This window comes from Cervus canadensis, chromosome 26 (genome assembly GCF_019320065.1).
Source record: "Cervus canadensis isolate Bull #8, Minnesota chromosome 26, ASM1932006v1, whole genome shotgun sequence".
NCBI lineage: Eukaryota > Metazoa > Chordata > Mammalia > Artiodactyla > Cervidae > Cervus > Cervus canadensis.
Window position 1 is genome coordinate 49,790,255 of NC_057411.1, and position 16,219 is coordinate 49,806,473.

General features: G+C 59.8%; 1 protein-coding gene across 30 annotated transcripts in view; it reads right to left on the reverse strand.

Annotated features, from left to right (window-relative positions):
* Window positions 1-16,219, reverse strand: part of ABLIM2 (actin binding LIM protein family member 2) — a 158,666-nt gene that overhangs the window by 127,881 nt on the left and 14,566 nt on the right. For 21 of the 30 annotated variants that reach the window (XR_006265654.1, XR_006265652.1, XM_043447941.1 and 18 more), the window contains exon 1: window positions 2,879-3,012. The exons of 1 other annotated variant lie outside the window; for it this stretch is intronic. Coding sequence is in view for 27 of the 29 variants with exons in the window: in XM_043447941.1 (XP_043303876.1) it covers window positions 2,879-2,903 (25 nt within the window). In the remaining 2 variants the exon portion in view is untranslated. Of the gene's footprint in view, window positions 1-2,878; window positions 3,013-16,219 lie in introns of those variants that run through there. 8 more of the 30 variants (XM_043447939.1, XM_043447942.1, XM_043447938.1 and 5 more) reach the window with 1 other exon arrangement.

Below are 16,219 nucleotides of genomic sequence, written 5' to 3' on the forward strand. Positions count from 1 at the left end.
TGGTCACCACCTTGGGGCTGTTACACGTAATCTGCTCTGGGCGCTCCGGCACAGGCCCTTTTGTGAGGACGTTCCCCTTTCCTTACTGGTCATACGGTAAGTCTGCATTTAACCATGTGAGGAACTGCCAGACCGCTTCCCTAAGACGCTGCACCACTTCACCCTCCCACCAGCAGCTTCTCCACGTCCTCATCAATATCGGTTTTACCGCTGGTCCTTCTCATCACCGTCGCCCCGAAAGGCTTCCCAGGTGGCGCCATGGTAAAGAATCCACCAGCCATGCAGGCAGCCATATGGGTCCACTCCCTGGGTCGGGAAGATGGCAGGGACTGAAGGAGGAGGGCAGGGCAACCCACTTCCGTTTTCTTGCCTGGAGAACCCCCTGGACAGAGGAGCCTGGTGGGCTACAGTCCACGGGGTCACAGAGTCAGACACGACTGAGCACACACTCACCCTGATGGGCGTGAGATGTGTCTCACTGTGGCTTGGGTCTGCATCTCCTGATAGCTGCCGATGCTGAGCATCTTTTCACGTGCTTGTTCACTAGCTGGATATCGTCTTTGGAAAAATGTCTATTCAGATCTTCTGTTCATTGAATTTGGCTTTTTCTGATTGAGTTATAAGAGTTGTTTATATATTCTGGACGGGCTTCCCAGGTGGTGCTAGTGGTAAAGAACCCACCTGCCAACGCAGGAGACAGAAGAGATGCGTGTTCGACCCCTGGGTCAGGAAGCTCTGCAGGAGGAGGGCATGGCAACCCACTCCAGTATTCTTGCCTGGAGAATCCCATGGATAGAAGTGCCTGGCGGGCCACAGTCCATAGGGCTGCAAAGAGTCGGACACAACTGAAGCGACTTAGCACGCATGCACACACTTGTTCTAGACACAAGCGCATCCTCTGATACATGATTGGCAGACATTGTCTCCTGTTCTGTGGTTTGTGCTTCCATTTGCTTCATAAAGCTCTCTGCAGCATAAGACTGCTTCATTTTGAAGAAATCCAGTGTATCTTTGTCTTCTTGCTTGTGTAGTTAGTTTCATTCCTAAGAAACCCCCAAGATCACAAATCCTTACCCTGATAAAATATTCTCTTCCAAAAGTTCTACCATTCTTTAACTTTTAACTCTTATTACGATTTTACATAAATAGAGTCACCTCTCCCTCCCTGGCACTTTTATCACAAGATGCCATTTCTTTGTCTATGAGTCTGGAACAACAGGCTTATCTCACTGGGTTTGCGCGGCTTTTAATATCACGATTGTTTTGCCCGTTGTCCGGTGAGAGCAGGGCGTGAAGGACACCAAGTCCTCAGCCGCGTGGAGAGACCCGCCCAGCCGCCGGCCTGGAAATTCCATTTGAGAAGCGAACACCGTCACATGTCTCAGCTCCTGGAATGTGCCGGGGTTTTCAGAACAATCCAGTCCACAGTGCAGGTCGGGGGATGTTATCTGACCCCCAGCCAGCCGGAGCTCTAAGGCCAGGAGCGAGACCTCCATGTGGGGCTGCGTCCAGCCAGCCCGGGGAGGCGGGGGCACCCACAGCTACACATGTTGGGGGACAAACATGGAGAGTCTGCTAGGAGGGTTCAGGGCACCCCGGGAGGGAAGAACTGTAAACACTCCCACTTTACGGAGGGGGTCCAGAATGTGCCTCTCCCCCTACCCCAGAGCAAGACAGCGCCCAGACCAGGCCCACAGTGGGGTCAGGCCAGAGGCAGGTCCGGCTTCAAACCTTTGCTGCAGCTCACCCGGCACCCCGGGAGCTGCTTCCTACATAAAATCCCCCCTGAGCCGGCAGAGTGTGGGGTGCTGACAGGGACACATGGACGAGGGTCCCAGATCCTGCCTCCGGACAGACAGAGGACGCCAGAGGCGGGGACTCTCTGCCCAGCTGCCCAGAGACAGGGTCTGCTGGGCACTGAGCCTCATACCAGGACGGAGCCCTGAGGACCAGGCTGGGAGCCCTTCAGGATGGAGGCTGGACCCTGGCCGGAGCCCCCCAGCCCTGCACACCTCAGCTCTCAGAGGCTCTCCCCGCTGCACCCCACCCCCTCTGCTCCGGGGGTCCAGGCTCGTTCCCCTGTGCCCCCCCCGCGCGACTCCGTCTCCTCCTCCAGCCCCTCCCCCTGCCCCAGAGCTTTCTTCCCGTCATCTGTCATCCGCGTCCGAGGTCGGGGTGGAATGGATTGGAAGCTCCTTAGCGTTTCTTTCTACCTTGATGGGCCCTGCTCTTCGCATCAACAGCAGAAGGACCAAAGTCATGACGATATCTCTTAAGGCCGGTTTCTCAGCCTCGGGCCCAACCGACACCCTGGGCTGGACCACGCTTCTGCGGGCTCGTCCCGTGTACCACGGGGAGCTGAGCGGTGTCTTTGGCCTCAACCGCCCTCCCCAGGGGCCTGTGGCACCCCATCCCCTGCCAAGCTGAGACCATCAGAAGTGGCTCCAGTCAGGGCCAAACACCTCCCACACTCCCCCGGGAACAAAGTCAGCCTTGGTTGAAGACAGAACCACCAGCAAAGAAGCAAAAGGCAGGGGCAGGGAGGCACAGGCTCAACCCAGAGCAGGGGCCCGACAGCATCACCCACCGCGCTCTGCCTGCCCAGACCCTCCCCTTCCCCGAGCCTCAGCTTCCTCATCTGTAAAATGGGTCACCACACAGGGCGGCCACCAAGAGTCCAGAGGAGAGTCGCCGAGGCCAGGCACGAAGTGGGCATGTGTTAGCTCCGGCCGCGTCTGCCTGCATACACGGCAGAGCTCACGCTGCCTCCCCTCGGGTTGGACCCCGGGTTTTCTGGGGGGCCTGGAGACTTCCGGTCAGAACAGAAGCCTTCCTCCCGGGCCGATGGTCAGAGCGGTGAGGGCAACGTGGGCCTTACCTGTCCCTCCTCCAGGCATCCCCATGGACTGTGACCTCCGCGAGTCCGGCCGGCACCCAGGAGGCCGCGGGCGGGCGGCAGCTGGCCTAGGGCTGGAGCCTCTGCGGCCAGCACGGCCCTCGGGGGACACGCCAGAGGGTCACGAGGCAGCCGCCGCGCTCATGCCTGAGGAGGGCCGGGCCGAGCCCTGCCCGGCACACCGAAATAGACTGCCACCCCGCTCCAGAGACGCACCTGTTCCCGGGCGTCCGGGAAAGCGGCTTTGCAAGGGCAGTGGGGGAGGGTCCTGGGGGAGCTGGGTCGGTCTGCGGCCCCGCATGGCCCCCCAGCGCTTCCCAGCCCTTGCCCGCATCCTGGGGACCAAGCCCCACAGCTGTGGCCTCTCCCCCAGTCTGCAGACAGAAACCCCCAAAGGCTCTGGGGCGGTGGTGGGGGGATGCTTCCCGTCATTGCCAGCTTCCAGGGGCTCCGGGCGACCCAGGCTAACATTCACATCACTGCCATCTCGGCCCCCGAACTCACAGGGCTGGCTTTTCTCTGTATGTCCCTGCGTGTCCTTTTCTGTCTCTTATATGAGGACACCAGTCACCGGATTTAGGGTCCCCTCTCTTGCAGGAGGACCTCCTCTCCATCCTTACCCTGATTACCCTGAAGAGACCCTATTCCAAATAAGGTCACACGTGAAGGTTCTGGATGGACATGAATGTCGGGGTGACCTACTTAACCCACTCTGCAGCCCCCGTGTGCCAGAGGGGAGGATACGCAGGCTTGGGACACTCGGGGGGGGGGGTCCCTAGGCATAAAGGCAGCGTGAGAGACCCCTCGTCCCCTGGGTGGCCCCTGTGGATGCTTCTCTGCAACACTCGGCGTTAAGCTCTCCGGGGGCAGAAAAGCCCTGTGACCCGTGAACCACACAAGCAGGAAGGCCTGCCTGGCCCCCAGCACGTGGCCCCTGAGAACCTGCAGGCGTTATCCTGCCTAACCGTGCGTGTGATGGCCTAGTGGCCGCGGGCCAGAATCCCACAGCGGAGAGGCTCAGTGGCCACGCCCTGGAACACAGGTCGTATTTTCCAGCGCTCAGCTGCAGCGGCTTTTGGGGCGGGGGGGCCACGTCAGCCCTCCACCTGCAGCCAGCAGAAAGCACCTCATCCACTCGGCTCTGAAGAGTCAGAGCGGGAGCTGGCCGCCGGCGGGGACTCTCCGGGTCTGATCGGACATTCGCTAACCACACTAGGTCTTCCCTGGGGGCTGACACGGTAAAGAATCTGCCTGCAATGCAGGAGACCCAGGTTCGATCCCTGGGTTGGGAAGATCCCCTGGAGAAGGGAGTGGCTACCCACTCCAGTATCCTTGCCTGGAGAATCCCATGGACAGAGGAGCCTGGCGAGCTACAGTCCTTGGGGTTGCAAGGAGTCAGGCACGACTGAGCGGCTAACACTACACGACTGATCACACTGGTCTGAACCTCTCCGCCTGGTGGACGGGGAGCAGGGGGAGGGGGTGGTAAGCACAGGGCTGCCGGCAGCCTCACGCCAGGCCGGCCCCCGGGTCCCGCCAGTGGGTACGGATGACGCATCCCAGGAAGAGAGTGACAGCCCCACGGGCTTACAGAGGAGAGCTTCTCTCCACTCATCTATTCTGCAGCTTCTATGCCTTGCGGTCTGTGCCCAGCTCAGGGCTGAAACGACCACCGCGTTGGCGATGGCGACAAGGACAGCAGCCCCCGCTGAGCCCCCAGCCAGCCCCACTCCCGAGGCAGGGATCGTCACGTCCCTACTTGCCCCATGAGGACACCGAGGCAGAGACAGGGGGAGCTGGGCCAGCTCTAGTGAACAAGAGAGACTCGCAGGCTCTGAGTCTGAGAGTCAGCGGGAGAAGAAGGGAAACCCGGCGACTGGGGCTTGACCAGTCGGTGATACGACCAGTCGGGGTATCACAGGAGCGGTGGGCGCTCCTGGGGGGCTTGAGGGGACGCCCCGGCAGAGAGAACCCAGGGTGACTCAGAGACCAGCAGGTGGCGAGCTGCTCGACTCCGGGACGGACGTTGGAGAGGGGAGACAGTGAGCTGATGTTCCCGGCAGGACGACACTCTCGGCCACATGAGGCTCTGCTGGGGTGGGAAGGTGGGCAGCGGCCAGGGCAACAGACCTTCCATCAAAAACCCTGGGTCAGTCTCACCCTGAGAACGAGGGAGGCTGGGGTCTGCCCAGGCAGAGAATCATCGTAGGAGGAACCACGGGTACCCTCCATTCACAGGGCAGGCACTGCTCCCGCCCGGACTCAGCGTGGCTCAAGCCTCCCTCGGAAGGACTGCCTCCCTCTCCCATGCATCCCAGCGAAGACAGCTTGGACGTGAACCCCAAGCCCGCTGCTTCCTGGGGAGCACAGAGGCCAGCTGGTCTTGCCTTCCGGCCTTACCTCCCCAGGGCTGGCGCCTCCCCCACCAGGGTCTCACCCGGGGCCTGATGCCTCCTGTCCATCTGGGCTGGGGGGGGGGGCCAAGACCCCTATGCATGGCACAAATGGCCACAACACTGCCAGAAGGGCCTCCCAGGAGATGGGAACCGTAGGCCGGGGGCTCCTTGGCCCCTGGGACCCTGGGGCAGAAATCCGCCCCGGGCCTGGTTCAGCTGGCCTGATCTGGTGTTCGCTGACCACACCAGGCCTTCCCTGGGCTCCATGCCTCTCCAGGTATCTGCCTGACCGACCCTCAGCTCCGGGCACCTTCCCTGCCCACCCGGCCTGGCCTGCACCAAGGCCCCCATGGAGCCCAGGGCCCCACACCGCATGCCATGACTCACCAGTGCAGTGGCTGCCAGGCCCGTGGGAGACTGCGCTTGGCTTGTGGGGGCACCTCCCCTGCCCACAGAGGTTCCAGGGGTCCGGGACCCACGGCCTCCTCTCCCACGGCCTCAGGTGGTTTGCCAGGACCAGGGGTCGGGGGGCTGCCTGGGCCCTGCCCCTCTTCCATATCTGTTCTGGGGGGAGGGGGCAGGAGGGGCAACAGAAGGCAGCACCCACGGGGAGGACGGGCCAGGGCCGCCAGCGTCATCGTGGGAGATTCCTGCCCCGCGGCCTCTCCAAAGTCCCCGTGCGCGCTCAAGGCGGAGGACCAGGACCCCGGTGAGCCCAAGCTAATGGTGGATGTGCACGTCCCCTCCTGGGATGGAGACCAGCTGGGGCTGTGGGGGAGCGGTCCCCCCGCCCTGGACCCTACAGGATGAGCCCGCATCTATCCCTCTGAGGATGCGGGGTGAGGGGTGAGGTGGGACGTTGTCCCTTCCCCACCCGGAACCTTCCAGACTGATTATCAGGGAGAGCCGCAGAGAGGCAGAGCCGAGCCCTGAAAACCCACGAACGGCTGCGTCCAGGGCATGGGGGATGGGGCTCACTGCCGCCGGCGGGCAGCTTCCACACGGTTCCAGCATCAGCGCACAGAGAGGCGCGTCTGCCAGGCGGTGGCCCCACATGCACAGGGGTGCGCGCCTGCAGATGGGCCAGGCCCGGGCCCCCCCTTCCCGCCCCCTCACCAGGGTCCCCTCCCAGGGCGGAGGGCTCTTCTGGCCCCGTGACTCGGCGTCAGCTCCCGCGTCTAGCTTGGTCACTGCACGCACGCAAGTGGAAGCAACCTCCTGTGGGCTCAGGCGTCACACAGCTCCCTCCGCTCTTCCTGCACAGAGCGCATCCCCCAGGCCAGCCCGACGGTCCCAGGAGGAAGGTGGAGGTGGGACAGGGCCAGCCCCCTGAGAGCCCGGTCTGGTCAGCTGAGCTGACCGGCCAGCCCACAGACCCCAAGCCAGGATAACTGATTGCCGATTTAGCCTCTGAGCTCTGCGGTTGTTCATTCCACGGCGTACTAGTTTCCTGTAAATCAGCACGAACTGGTAAAACAACAGCTCTGGAAGCCAGAAGTCCAAAGTCGGCACCACGGGGTTGGGATGCAGGGTCTGTGGGCAGGGCTCCCTCGGGGCCCGGGGGGAGGAGTCTTCCCGCCTCCTCCAGCTCTGAGCTCGCCGAGGCATCACTCCACCTCCACCCGCCCTGCTGGCCCGGCCCCTTCTCCTCTGTCTGTCTGTCTGTAGCCTCCCTCTGCCCCTCTAAGAGTCACTGTGATGCCTTTAGGATATCATGCAGATAATCCAGGATAATCTCCCCAGTGCAGCCTCCTTACCTTAATCCCATCTGCAAAACCCCCATTTTTTCCCCAAACACTCACAGGTCCTAAGATGAGGATGTGATGTATTGGGGTGGGGGAGCATTTTTCAGCCTGCCCCCGACACAGCAATAGTTTATACGATATGTGAATACATAACAGATTTTTTTCTTTTCACCAAACAATACTTCGCCCTATTACTTGGGATGTGCTCTGCTATTTCCCTTTCTTTTTCCAGACTGGGTCTGTTCTTTTTCTATTCAATTCAACCTCTTATGTAACAAAGGCTGCTGTGACCCACTAAACCGATTTCACACCCACAAATGGGTCGCCACCTGCAGTGGAGAAAGTTCCATCCTGACTTCTACGCCTGTACCCCTGCCAGAGTAGGGGGACCAGGCAGAAATGACGGTGATTTAAAGAAGAGAGAGAAACACGCTCTTTCTGGACACAGGGGGTGGGTGGGACTGCAGAAGCCTGGAAGGACCCCCACACGTGAGGACGTGATCCAGGCCTCCCTGCCCCGTGGACGGTCCTCCACCTGTGGCCGCAGCAGGCTGGCTCCAGCCAGAAAGGCAAGGGGGAGGGTGGTCCCAGGCGGCTTCGGTGGCCCCACTTGCATCCCCGAGCCCCTGACTGCCCCCCTCCCCGCACACTCCCTGCCCCACATTCCAGAAAAATTCTTCACCCCTAACAGCCCACTCTGTGTCCACACAGCCCCGAGCCTTCCCAACTGAGACCCACTTGCATCTTCATTGCCGAACGCTGCTTAAAAAGATGAGGAACAAATGAAATCAAGGGTTTGAAAACTTTATGACACGTGGGTCCTGGTTTTTCAGGTGAGTTTAAGGCAAGGAAGACACCAGTGCTTTCTCAGGGGCATAAAAATTAGCTTTGAAGGGATCTGAGACATCGTCCAGTCCCTGGACAAGGATTCCTTAAGACCCAGCCAGGCCTCCCCTGAGCACTCAACCCCCAGAGCCATCGGAGTGCTGGACACCTCCACCTGGAAGTCCTCCAGGAGCCTCACGGTCAGAAAAGAGAATGCCTCACCATGGCCACCCTCCCTCGCCCCCTCTCCCCACCCTCCAACAGGGCCACGCATCCCACACCCACACCGCCGCCCAGCTGGCTGCCCTTCTGAAACTCAGGCAGCCTTGTGTCTGCCGCCGGCTCCATCTCTCAGCCACTGTGTGCCCTGGGCCCACTGGCTTCACCTCTCTGGGCTTCGGTTTCCTGTCTGTATAATGGGGGTACCTGCCCGCCAGGCACCTCACGTGGCACATGATGGGCACTTGGTGAGCGGCATCTCTCCTCTCCCAATTCCTAACTGTATGAGTTTGGCTGGAACAAACGGCCACAATCTGAGCGGCTTAAGTCACAGAACCCTATTCTCTCACGGTCTGGGGGCCGGAAGTCCTGAATCAGGGTGGAGCAGGGCCGTGGTCCCTCGGGAACCCCCAGGGGAGAGCCCTTCCCAGCCCCCTCCTGACGCGGGTCGCGGGCGATGCTTGGCGCGGAGCAGCAGACCTTCAGCCTCTGCCTCTGCGGTCCTGGGGCCCTCCTCCCGTGTCTCCGTGTCCGTGTCTCTCTTCCTCGTCTTATCAGGACGCCCTACTCCATGTGACCTCATCTCAACGAGCCACATCTGCAACAACCCTACTTCCAAATAAGGTCACGTTCACAGGGACCAGAGTCGGGACTTCAGCACCACGCTTCGGGGACACAACTCAGCCCAGAACATAGACCTGCCCGTCGTCACCAACACCCTCTGTGGTCTCGGGGCAGCGCATGCCACACGTCGGCGTTGCCCTTAGTAGGCTTTCTCCCTCCTTCCCCGGGCTGCCCCTTCTCTCGGTCCTCCCACCCACCCCCTTTCTCACCAGGTTGAGACTCTGCCCCCATCCCTCCTCCCTGCCAGGCTGACCTCCGGGTCCCCAGCACGGAGCACCATGTCTGGGGTGGGGGACTCAGGGGGCCTCCCGGATGGAGACCAAACTCCACGTCCCAGACGCCAGCCTGGACCACGTCCTTTCCTTCCACTCTTCTCGCCCATGCCCACGTCAGGGGAGCTGAGCTCCAAAGGGGTCACACCTCAGCCCGCCACCCCCCACAGCATCTGCACCACTGTCTACAACACGTATGCCCCTGAGACAGCAAGCCCAAGGTCCCCCTAAGGCGACAGAGAGCAGGGACCCCCAAGGCACCAGCCAGGAGGTGGCTGCAGTCAGACAAGCCCGGACGCCCAAGGGTTGAGCGAGTCAGAGGCTGTCCTGTCTGGTCACAGAGGAGCGGACGCCCTGAGCAGGGTGTTCTGTCGGGGCAGGCGGGCTGGCCATCAGCTCTGAGGCTCCCACCAGGAGCTGGCAGGCTGGCAGGGTGACAAACACAGTCAGGCAGGCACACGAACATGCAGGCTCATCCTGCGATCAGCGTGTGACGGGAAGGAAAAGCAGGAGCAGGGCCGGCGGCTGCCGCAGGGTGTGGAGGTCAGGGGGCCTCCCGGAGGAGGAGAGGATGCTGAAGCTGACTTCAAAGGCCGAGAGAAAACTTAAGAGCAGGTGGACAAGTCCAGCGGAGGAGTCAGCAAGTGGGAAGGCGCCCGAGGTGAGGAGGAGGCTGCCCAGAGGCCCAAAGGAGGCCCCGCAGGACGAGAAGGGGAGAGGGTCTCGGCAACCCCTTGAGCCTGGCGAGCAGGGAGATCGCCGGTGAGGATGATCAGAGGTGATCTTGCCTCTGACTCCTGATTCAGAGACGCCCCCTCCTCAGCCCACAGTGTGTTCCCTGCCCAGCAACACACCTGGACGCAGCCCCCCGCGCCCCTGGCCTGCCCCCTGCCCCCAACACACACACACACACCGGCTCCTGGGCCCCACCACCCGAGCTCAGATGGACAGCGATTCCTCATCCCGGCCGGACAGAGCGCAGGGCACGCGCCCATCCCCCTGCTGGGGCAACGCAGACGGACAAGCGGTCCCACAGAAAACCATAACGGAGGGAACAGCAGACTCACAGAAACACAAAGGGCCCGGACGCCAGAGCAACGCCCTCGGCACCCGGGGCGGGCAGGGGAAAGCAGGGAGGGGCCCTCTCCTCATCCGCTGGCGAATCTGAGAAGGCGGACAGTGCCCAGTGCTGGGCCGGGAGGGGACAGGGACAAGAGACTCGTGTGTCCTTTGGGTAAAGGTGTGACCTGGACCCGCCTCTGGGGACAGTGGTTTGGCAGACAGACGACATTCCCATTTCACATTCCGCTTCTGGGCAGACGTATAAGTTCCACTCACAGGTCTGTCTGCACACAGGTGCAAAGCCACGGGTGCAGGAGTTCGCACCCCGGCTGGATGCACGCGTGCGGTGCTAAAAACCTGACCACGCGCGGGACCAGAGGCCCTGCGTGCTCTTGTGCGGGGAGCCGCCACACAGCAGCCTCTCACCAAAACACGCTCAGCCCGAAGCCCATCACCAAGGAGCAGAGACCCGCCCAGATCGGGGAGGGCGTGATCCACAGGGAGACAGGTCTGGACTCTCTAAGTGTCGGCGGCATGAACGGAAAACTAAAGAAAACAAGTGGGAAGAACATCCCGGAATAACGGAGACCAAAGACAGAGACATGTTAACCGGCTGTGGTGTAGACCCCAGCCTGGCTCCTGGAGGAGAAAATGTAGACAAACATTTGTAAAGGGGCCCTGTGGGGAGGGGGCGACAGCAAACGGGGATTTTCTGTGGCTGATATTTAGGTATAGACATGTGCTAAGGCCTGGGAGTTATGATGCAACTAACTTTCAAATGGTTCAGAAGAGAGAGAGAGAGAGACGGCTAAATGCAGCAAGATGTTAATAGTTAATGCATTCAGGTGAAAAATTATCACAAGGTATTCGTTGTACTGACCCTCCAACACCAACAACTTTTCTATATGTTTAAAATCTTTCAAAAGAAAGATCTGGGGGAGGAACTGATGAAGAAGGCAGAACCCCCCAGGAACAGGATAGACCATGACTGGCTACCTTTATCCTCATGGATCCTGGAAAAATACTGCAGCGACAGAGACAGACCCGGCTCAGAACACCTGGCCCTGGGCTCAGGGACCCCTCCGCCCTCCGCCCCTCACCTGTAGCCAGAGTCGGCAAATGCGTGGCTTGCACACACGCACACAGCCACGGCCGGCACCTGTGGCAGGCGTGGGTAGTCCATCGCCGGTTCTTTGCCTCTGAGTGATTCGGTCTCCATCCTGTGAGCTCTGAAGGGCGGGACGTATAACCTAGATGCGTCTCGCCCGGCCCAGCCCAGGACAGGGAGGTGAGTGGACCCGCTCAGGGTCTGATGAATGAACCAACAGCTGGGAGAATGGACAAAAGCACATGGGAGGCTGGGCGCCCCACGGGAAAGGTGAGGGCGTGGGTTCTGAATGTGGAGCCCCACCCCACCGCCCAGCGCCCTGGCACCGTGCCCAGATGCTGGCGTGGCGGGAAGTCCCTTCACCCCGCTGGCCTCAGTTTCCCCATCTACACCCGGGACGGGAGGAGCGCACACTTCTCTGGGCAGTGGGGAGGGAAGAGTGGAGGCCCACACGTGCAGGGCTCTGCCCTGGCCTGTTTGGGGCAGGCCCACGGGGCCACCTGCCCCAGAGCTGCTGCAGTAAAAACCCAAAGCGTGTATTTCACACCCGTTATCATAACAGCATCACTCACAACAGCCGAAGGGGCGAGCCGCCCCAGCGTCCACGGTCACACGGATGGACAGACAAACTGTGGGCTCTTCGTGCGATGGAATATTATTCAGCTTCAAGAGGAAGGAAGCTGACACGGGCTACCACACGCATGAGCCCCAGGGACACTCTGTGGAGTGAGACAGGCCGGTCACAGAAGCACAGATATTACAGAGCCTGACTGACGTGAGGCGCCTGGAGCAGACAGAACCCTAGAGGCAGAAAGCAGAGCTGTGCTCGCCAGGAGCTGGGGGTGGGGGTGGGCTGGCCGCTGTGTCCTGGGGCTGGAGTTTCAGCCTCACAAGAGGAAAAGCTTTCAGGAGGTGTTGGCAGCGATGGCCGCACAAGCGACTGTATTTGATGCCGCAGAACTGTACACTTCACAGAGCTTAGGAGGGTAAACTTTATCTTGTGTTTATTTTACCGCAGTTTAATTTGCCCAGTGCCTAGGGCAGCAAGACTTCACAGCAGTAGGGTGTTGGAGGGGTGGAGCTCTGGCTGAGACAAGGGGAGGAGGGGGCTTCACCCACTAACCCCCTCTCGGGTCCACTTTGTGGATTGGGGTCCCTCATCCACTGACCCCACCGGCTCTGCTTTGTGGGTCGGGGTCCCTCACCCTCTAGACCGGCATCTCTGCGTCTCTAGACCATGGGGTGGGCTGCGGGGAGGCACAGCCATGCCCCTGTGAGTCACGTCCTCGGGGCTGAGGGAAGCAGAGGAAGGAAGACGCAGGATGCTTTTCTATCAGCGTGGCTAAATTTATCCCTCGCTAACCCAGCAGCGTCCTGCGCTGTGGCCTTGGGTCCAGCTGCAGCTTTCCCCGGCACGGCCGGGTTCCCACTCAGGCTCCAGGGAAGCGAGGCTGCCCCGCTGGACAGAGACGCTTCCTGGGTCCCGGGAGCTGTGGCCTGGGCTCCCCTACCCCGACACGCAGGCACAAGGCAAGACATTCCGACACCCGCTACAACATGAGGAATCTGGAGGACGCTACGCTCAGTGAAAGAAGCCGGCCGCAAAAGGACAAGCTCCGAGGCTCACCTGCGCTTCTGCGTAGGCCCGACAGCTGCCAGATCCACAGGGACAGCAGAAAGCAGAACTGAGGGTGCCAAGGGCGGGGGGACAGGAGGGGTGGAGGGCAGGCGATGAGGAGTGACTTCGTGGGGACCGTTAGCTGAGAAAGAAGGAAAAGGGCCAGAGATGGAGGGTGGTAAAGGTCTCACAGCAACGGGTGACGTGCGTAAAAACAGCTAACGTGACGTACTTTAGATTATGTGTCTTTTACAAGATGAGACACGTTCACGCAGAAAATGCCGTACTTAGTGCTGGAGAAAGAACCTGGCCAAACAAACCAGAGAAGCCCACAGAGCCGCTGGCAGCCGCTGAGAAGGACTGTTCGAGAGCACGTCCTACTCGGGGGCGCTGCCTGGGTGGCGTCGGAGGGGCGCGCAGGACGCGGCCAGAGGCTTCGCAGGCAGGGTCCACGCAGAGCAGAGAGCCAGACGTGGGGCCGGGGAGGGGGTCACAGACCACTCCCTCCTCAATCCCCTGTTCTTGAAAAAATGAACATCTGTCTGGTTTATTGCACAATTAATGATAATAAAACAGACTCCAAGAAACTCAAGTGAGAGTGAGACCCCTAAAACAGGTCAGGTCCCCCTATTTGGGACTTCCCAGGTGACGCCAGCAGTCAAGAATCCTCCTGTCAGTGCTGGAGGCACAAGAGATGCGGGTTTGATCACAGGGTCAGGAAGATCCCCTGGAGAAGGGAATCCCAACCCACTCCCAGTATCCTTGCCTGGGACATCCCATGGACAGAGGAGCCTGACGGGCTACAGTCCATGGGGTCACAAAGAGTCGGACACGACTGAGTCCACATGCACCCTGTTTAAGATCCCTGGTAGCAGAGGATGGCACCCAGAAATATGTGGGATGAAGGTTAAGAGCCAGTGGTCATTTCAAAAGAGAGATGCCTGGGGTCCAGCCTGCCGGTTTGGAGGGTCAGCTGTGAGGAACTCTGGAGGACGAGCAGACTCTGAATCAGAGCCCAGGAGACCTGGGTGTGTGAGCAGGGTCTTCTCAAGCCTCTTTTCTCATTAAATCGACAGCATTAGTCAGAATGGCTGCTATCAAAAAGTCTACAAACAATAAATGCTGGAGAGGGTGTGGAGAAAAGGGAACCCTCTTACACTGTTGGTGGGAATGCAAACTAGTATAGCCGCTATGGAAAACAGTGTGGAGATTTCTTAAAAAACTGGAAATAGAACTGCCATATGACCCAGCAATCCCACTCCTGGGCATACACACCGAGGAAACCAGATCTGAAAGAGACACGTGCATCCCCAATGTTCATCGCAGCACTGTTTATAATAGCCAGGACATGGAAGCAACCTAGATGCCCATCAGCAGACGAATGGATAAGGAAGCTATGGTACATATACACCATGGTATATTACTCAGCCGTTAAAAAGAATGCAGTTGAATCAGTTCTAATGAGATGGATGAAACTGGAGCCCATTATACAGAGTGAAGTAAGTCAGAAAGAAAAACACCAATACAGTATACTAACGCATATATATGGAATTTAGAAAGATGGTGACAATGACCCTATATGAGAGACAGAAAAAGAGACACGGATGTAAAGAACAGACTTTGGGACTCTGTGGGAGAAGGCGGGGGTGAGATGATATGAGAGAATAGCATTGAAACATGTATATTATCATATGTGAAATAGATCTCCAGTCCAGGTTCAAGGCATGAGACAGGCTGCTCAGGGCTGGTGCACTGGGACGGCCCTGAGGGATGGGATGGGGAGGGAGGTGGGAGCGGGGTTCAGGATGGGGAACACATGTATACCCATGGCGGATTCATGTGAAAGTATGGCAAAACCACTACAATATTGTTAAGTAATTAGCCTCCAATTAAAATAAATAAATTTTTTAAAAAATCAGCGGCTCTGCCTGCTTCCCTGTGGACACTCCTCCTACAAGCTCGGGTACCTGACCTGCAGCTCTTGCTGTCTGCACACCCCCTTCTCCTGTGACCCGGGAGGCCGGGAGACAGAGAGCCCTGGGCTCCAATCGCAGGTTTGCCTCGTCCAGCTGTGACCTCAGCCACCCCTCTCGCCCAACCCCTAAAGCCCTAAGCAGATCTGAGGAGTCTAACCAGGTCACAGATACCTGAGTGCGCAGAGAAGCAACGGCCCAAGTGAATGCGAGCTGGAATCCTACGGCTTTTATAAGACCTGGAAAGACCCACAAGTCTGGGCCCCAGACGTGGCCGGCAGTTAATTACCAGCTCCCTGGACCCTCCTCGGCAAGACCACAGCCCACGGGGCCTCGCTCAGAGCCTGCCCTGCAATTCATGTTCCTCCCGCAGCAGCTCACGGGCACTCAGGGAAGTGGCCTTTGACGAATATTAATAGGATTCGGGTCTATTTGCTCAAGCAGAGCCAAGTCAATGGGATCTGAATATTTCTGCTTCCAGAGACGAGGGGAGGCTGGGCCGGGCTGGGCTTGATGTTCCGAGCAGACCTGGACGCAGGTTAGCACACAGCAGGTCCACAGATGAGGGCGACCCCGGGTCCCAGGTAAAAGGAGGACCGTGACAAGGCGCTGGCTTGCCAGGCGGTCCGGGGATCCATCGTGAACTTCCTTTTGCCCAGGTGCCTGGGGCCAAGACTCCCAAACTTCCCAACTTGTAGCCTGCGTGTCGAGTGGGTCGGTCACCCCGGGCAGAGAATGGCTCCCAGCAGGAGGCGACAAAAAAACCCAACCGCTGGGCACCGCGGTCCTGATGCTGGCCAGGTGGCCAGTGACTTGCCTCCCACCCGCCACTCCAACCCAGAGCCGCAGATCACAGGCCTGGAGCCGATCCTCTCCAGACTGCTGCGGCCTGGAGCGGCAGTTTTGGAGCCGTGGGAAATACAAGGTTCTATTCCTGGCGTGACCCTCTTTCCCAGAACTGGGACAGGGAGGGCCAGGCCGCGGCCAGGGTCTCCATCGTGGCCTGAGACCCTCTCTGGGTCTCCGGGTCTCACCAGTCTACCCTGGACCAAAGCCCACTGTCGCAACCCACCCCTCATAGGCCTGCCTCCCTGGCTGGACCGTGCCTCCAGTGGGCACTGCCCGGCATTGCCCAGCGGGGATGGACGATCCCTCTTCTGCCCCCAGCCGTCTCTGCTCCCGAACAAAAGGACACGCAGGGCTGTGTCTGGGCTGCAAGGGCTCATGGGGTCAGCTGCCAAGCGCTAGGTCATGAGCCTCCCTGCTGCAGGGCAGGGAGGGGGCCCTGGCCTCCGAACTAGGGGCCATGCCTGGACCCCCAGTGGTCTCCCCACACACCCGCCCCCCACCCAGACCCCCGGACAGGGTCAGTGTTCCTGTTTCAGCTTGCCAGGCCCCCAAGCCCTCTGCAAGGACGTGGGCCTGGTGTGGCCCTCGATGAGTCCAAGCTCTCGGGGAGGACGAGGGGTCAAGGAAGATGG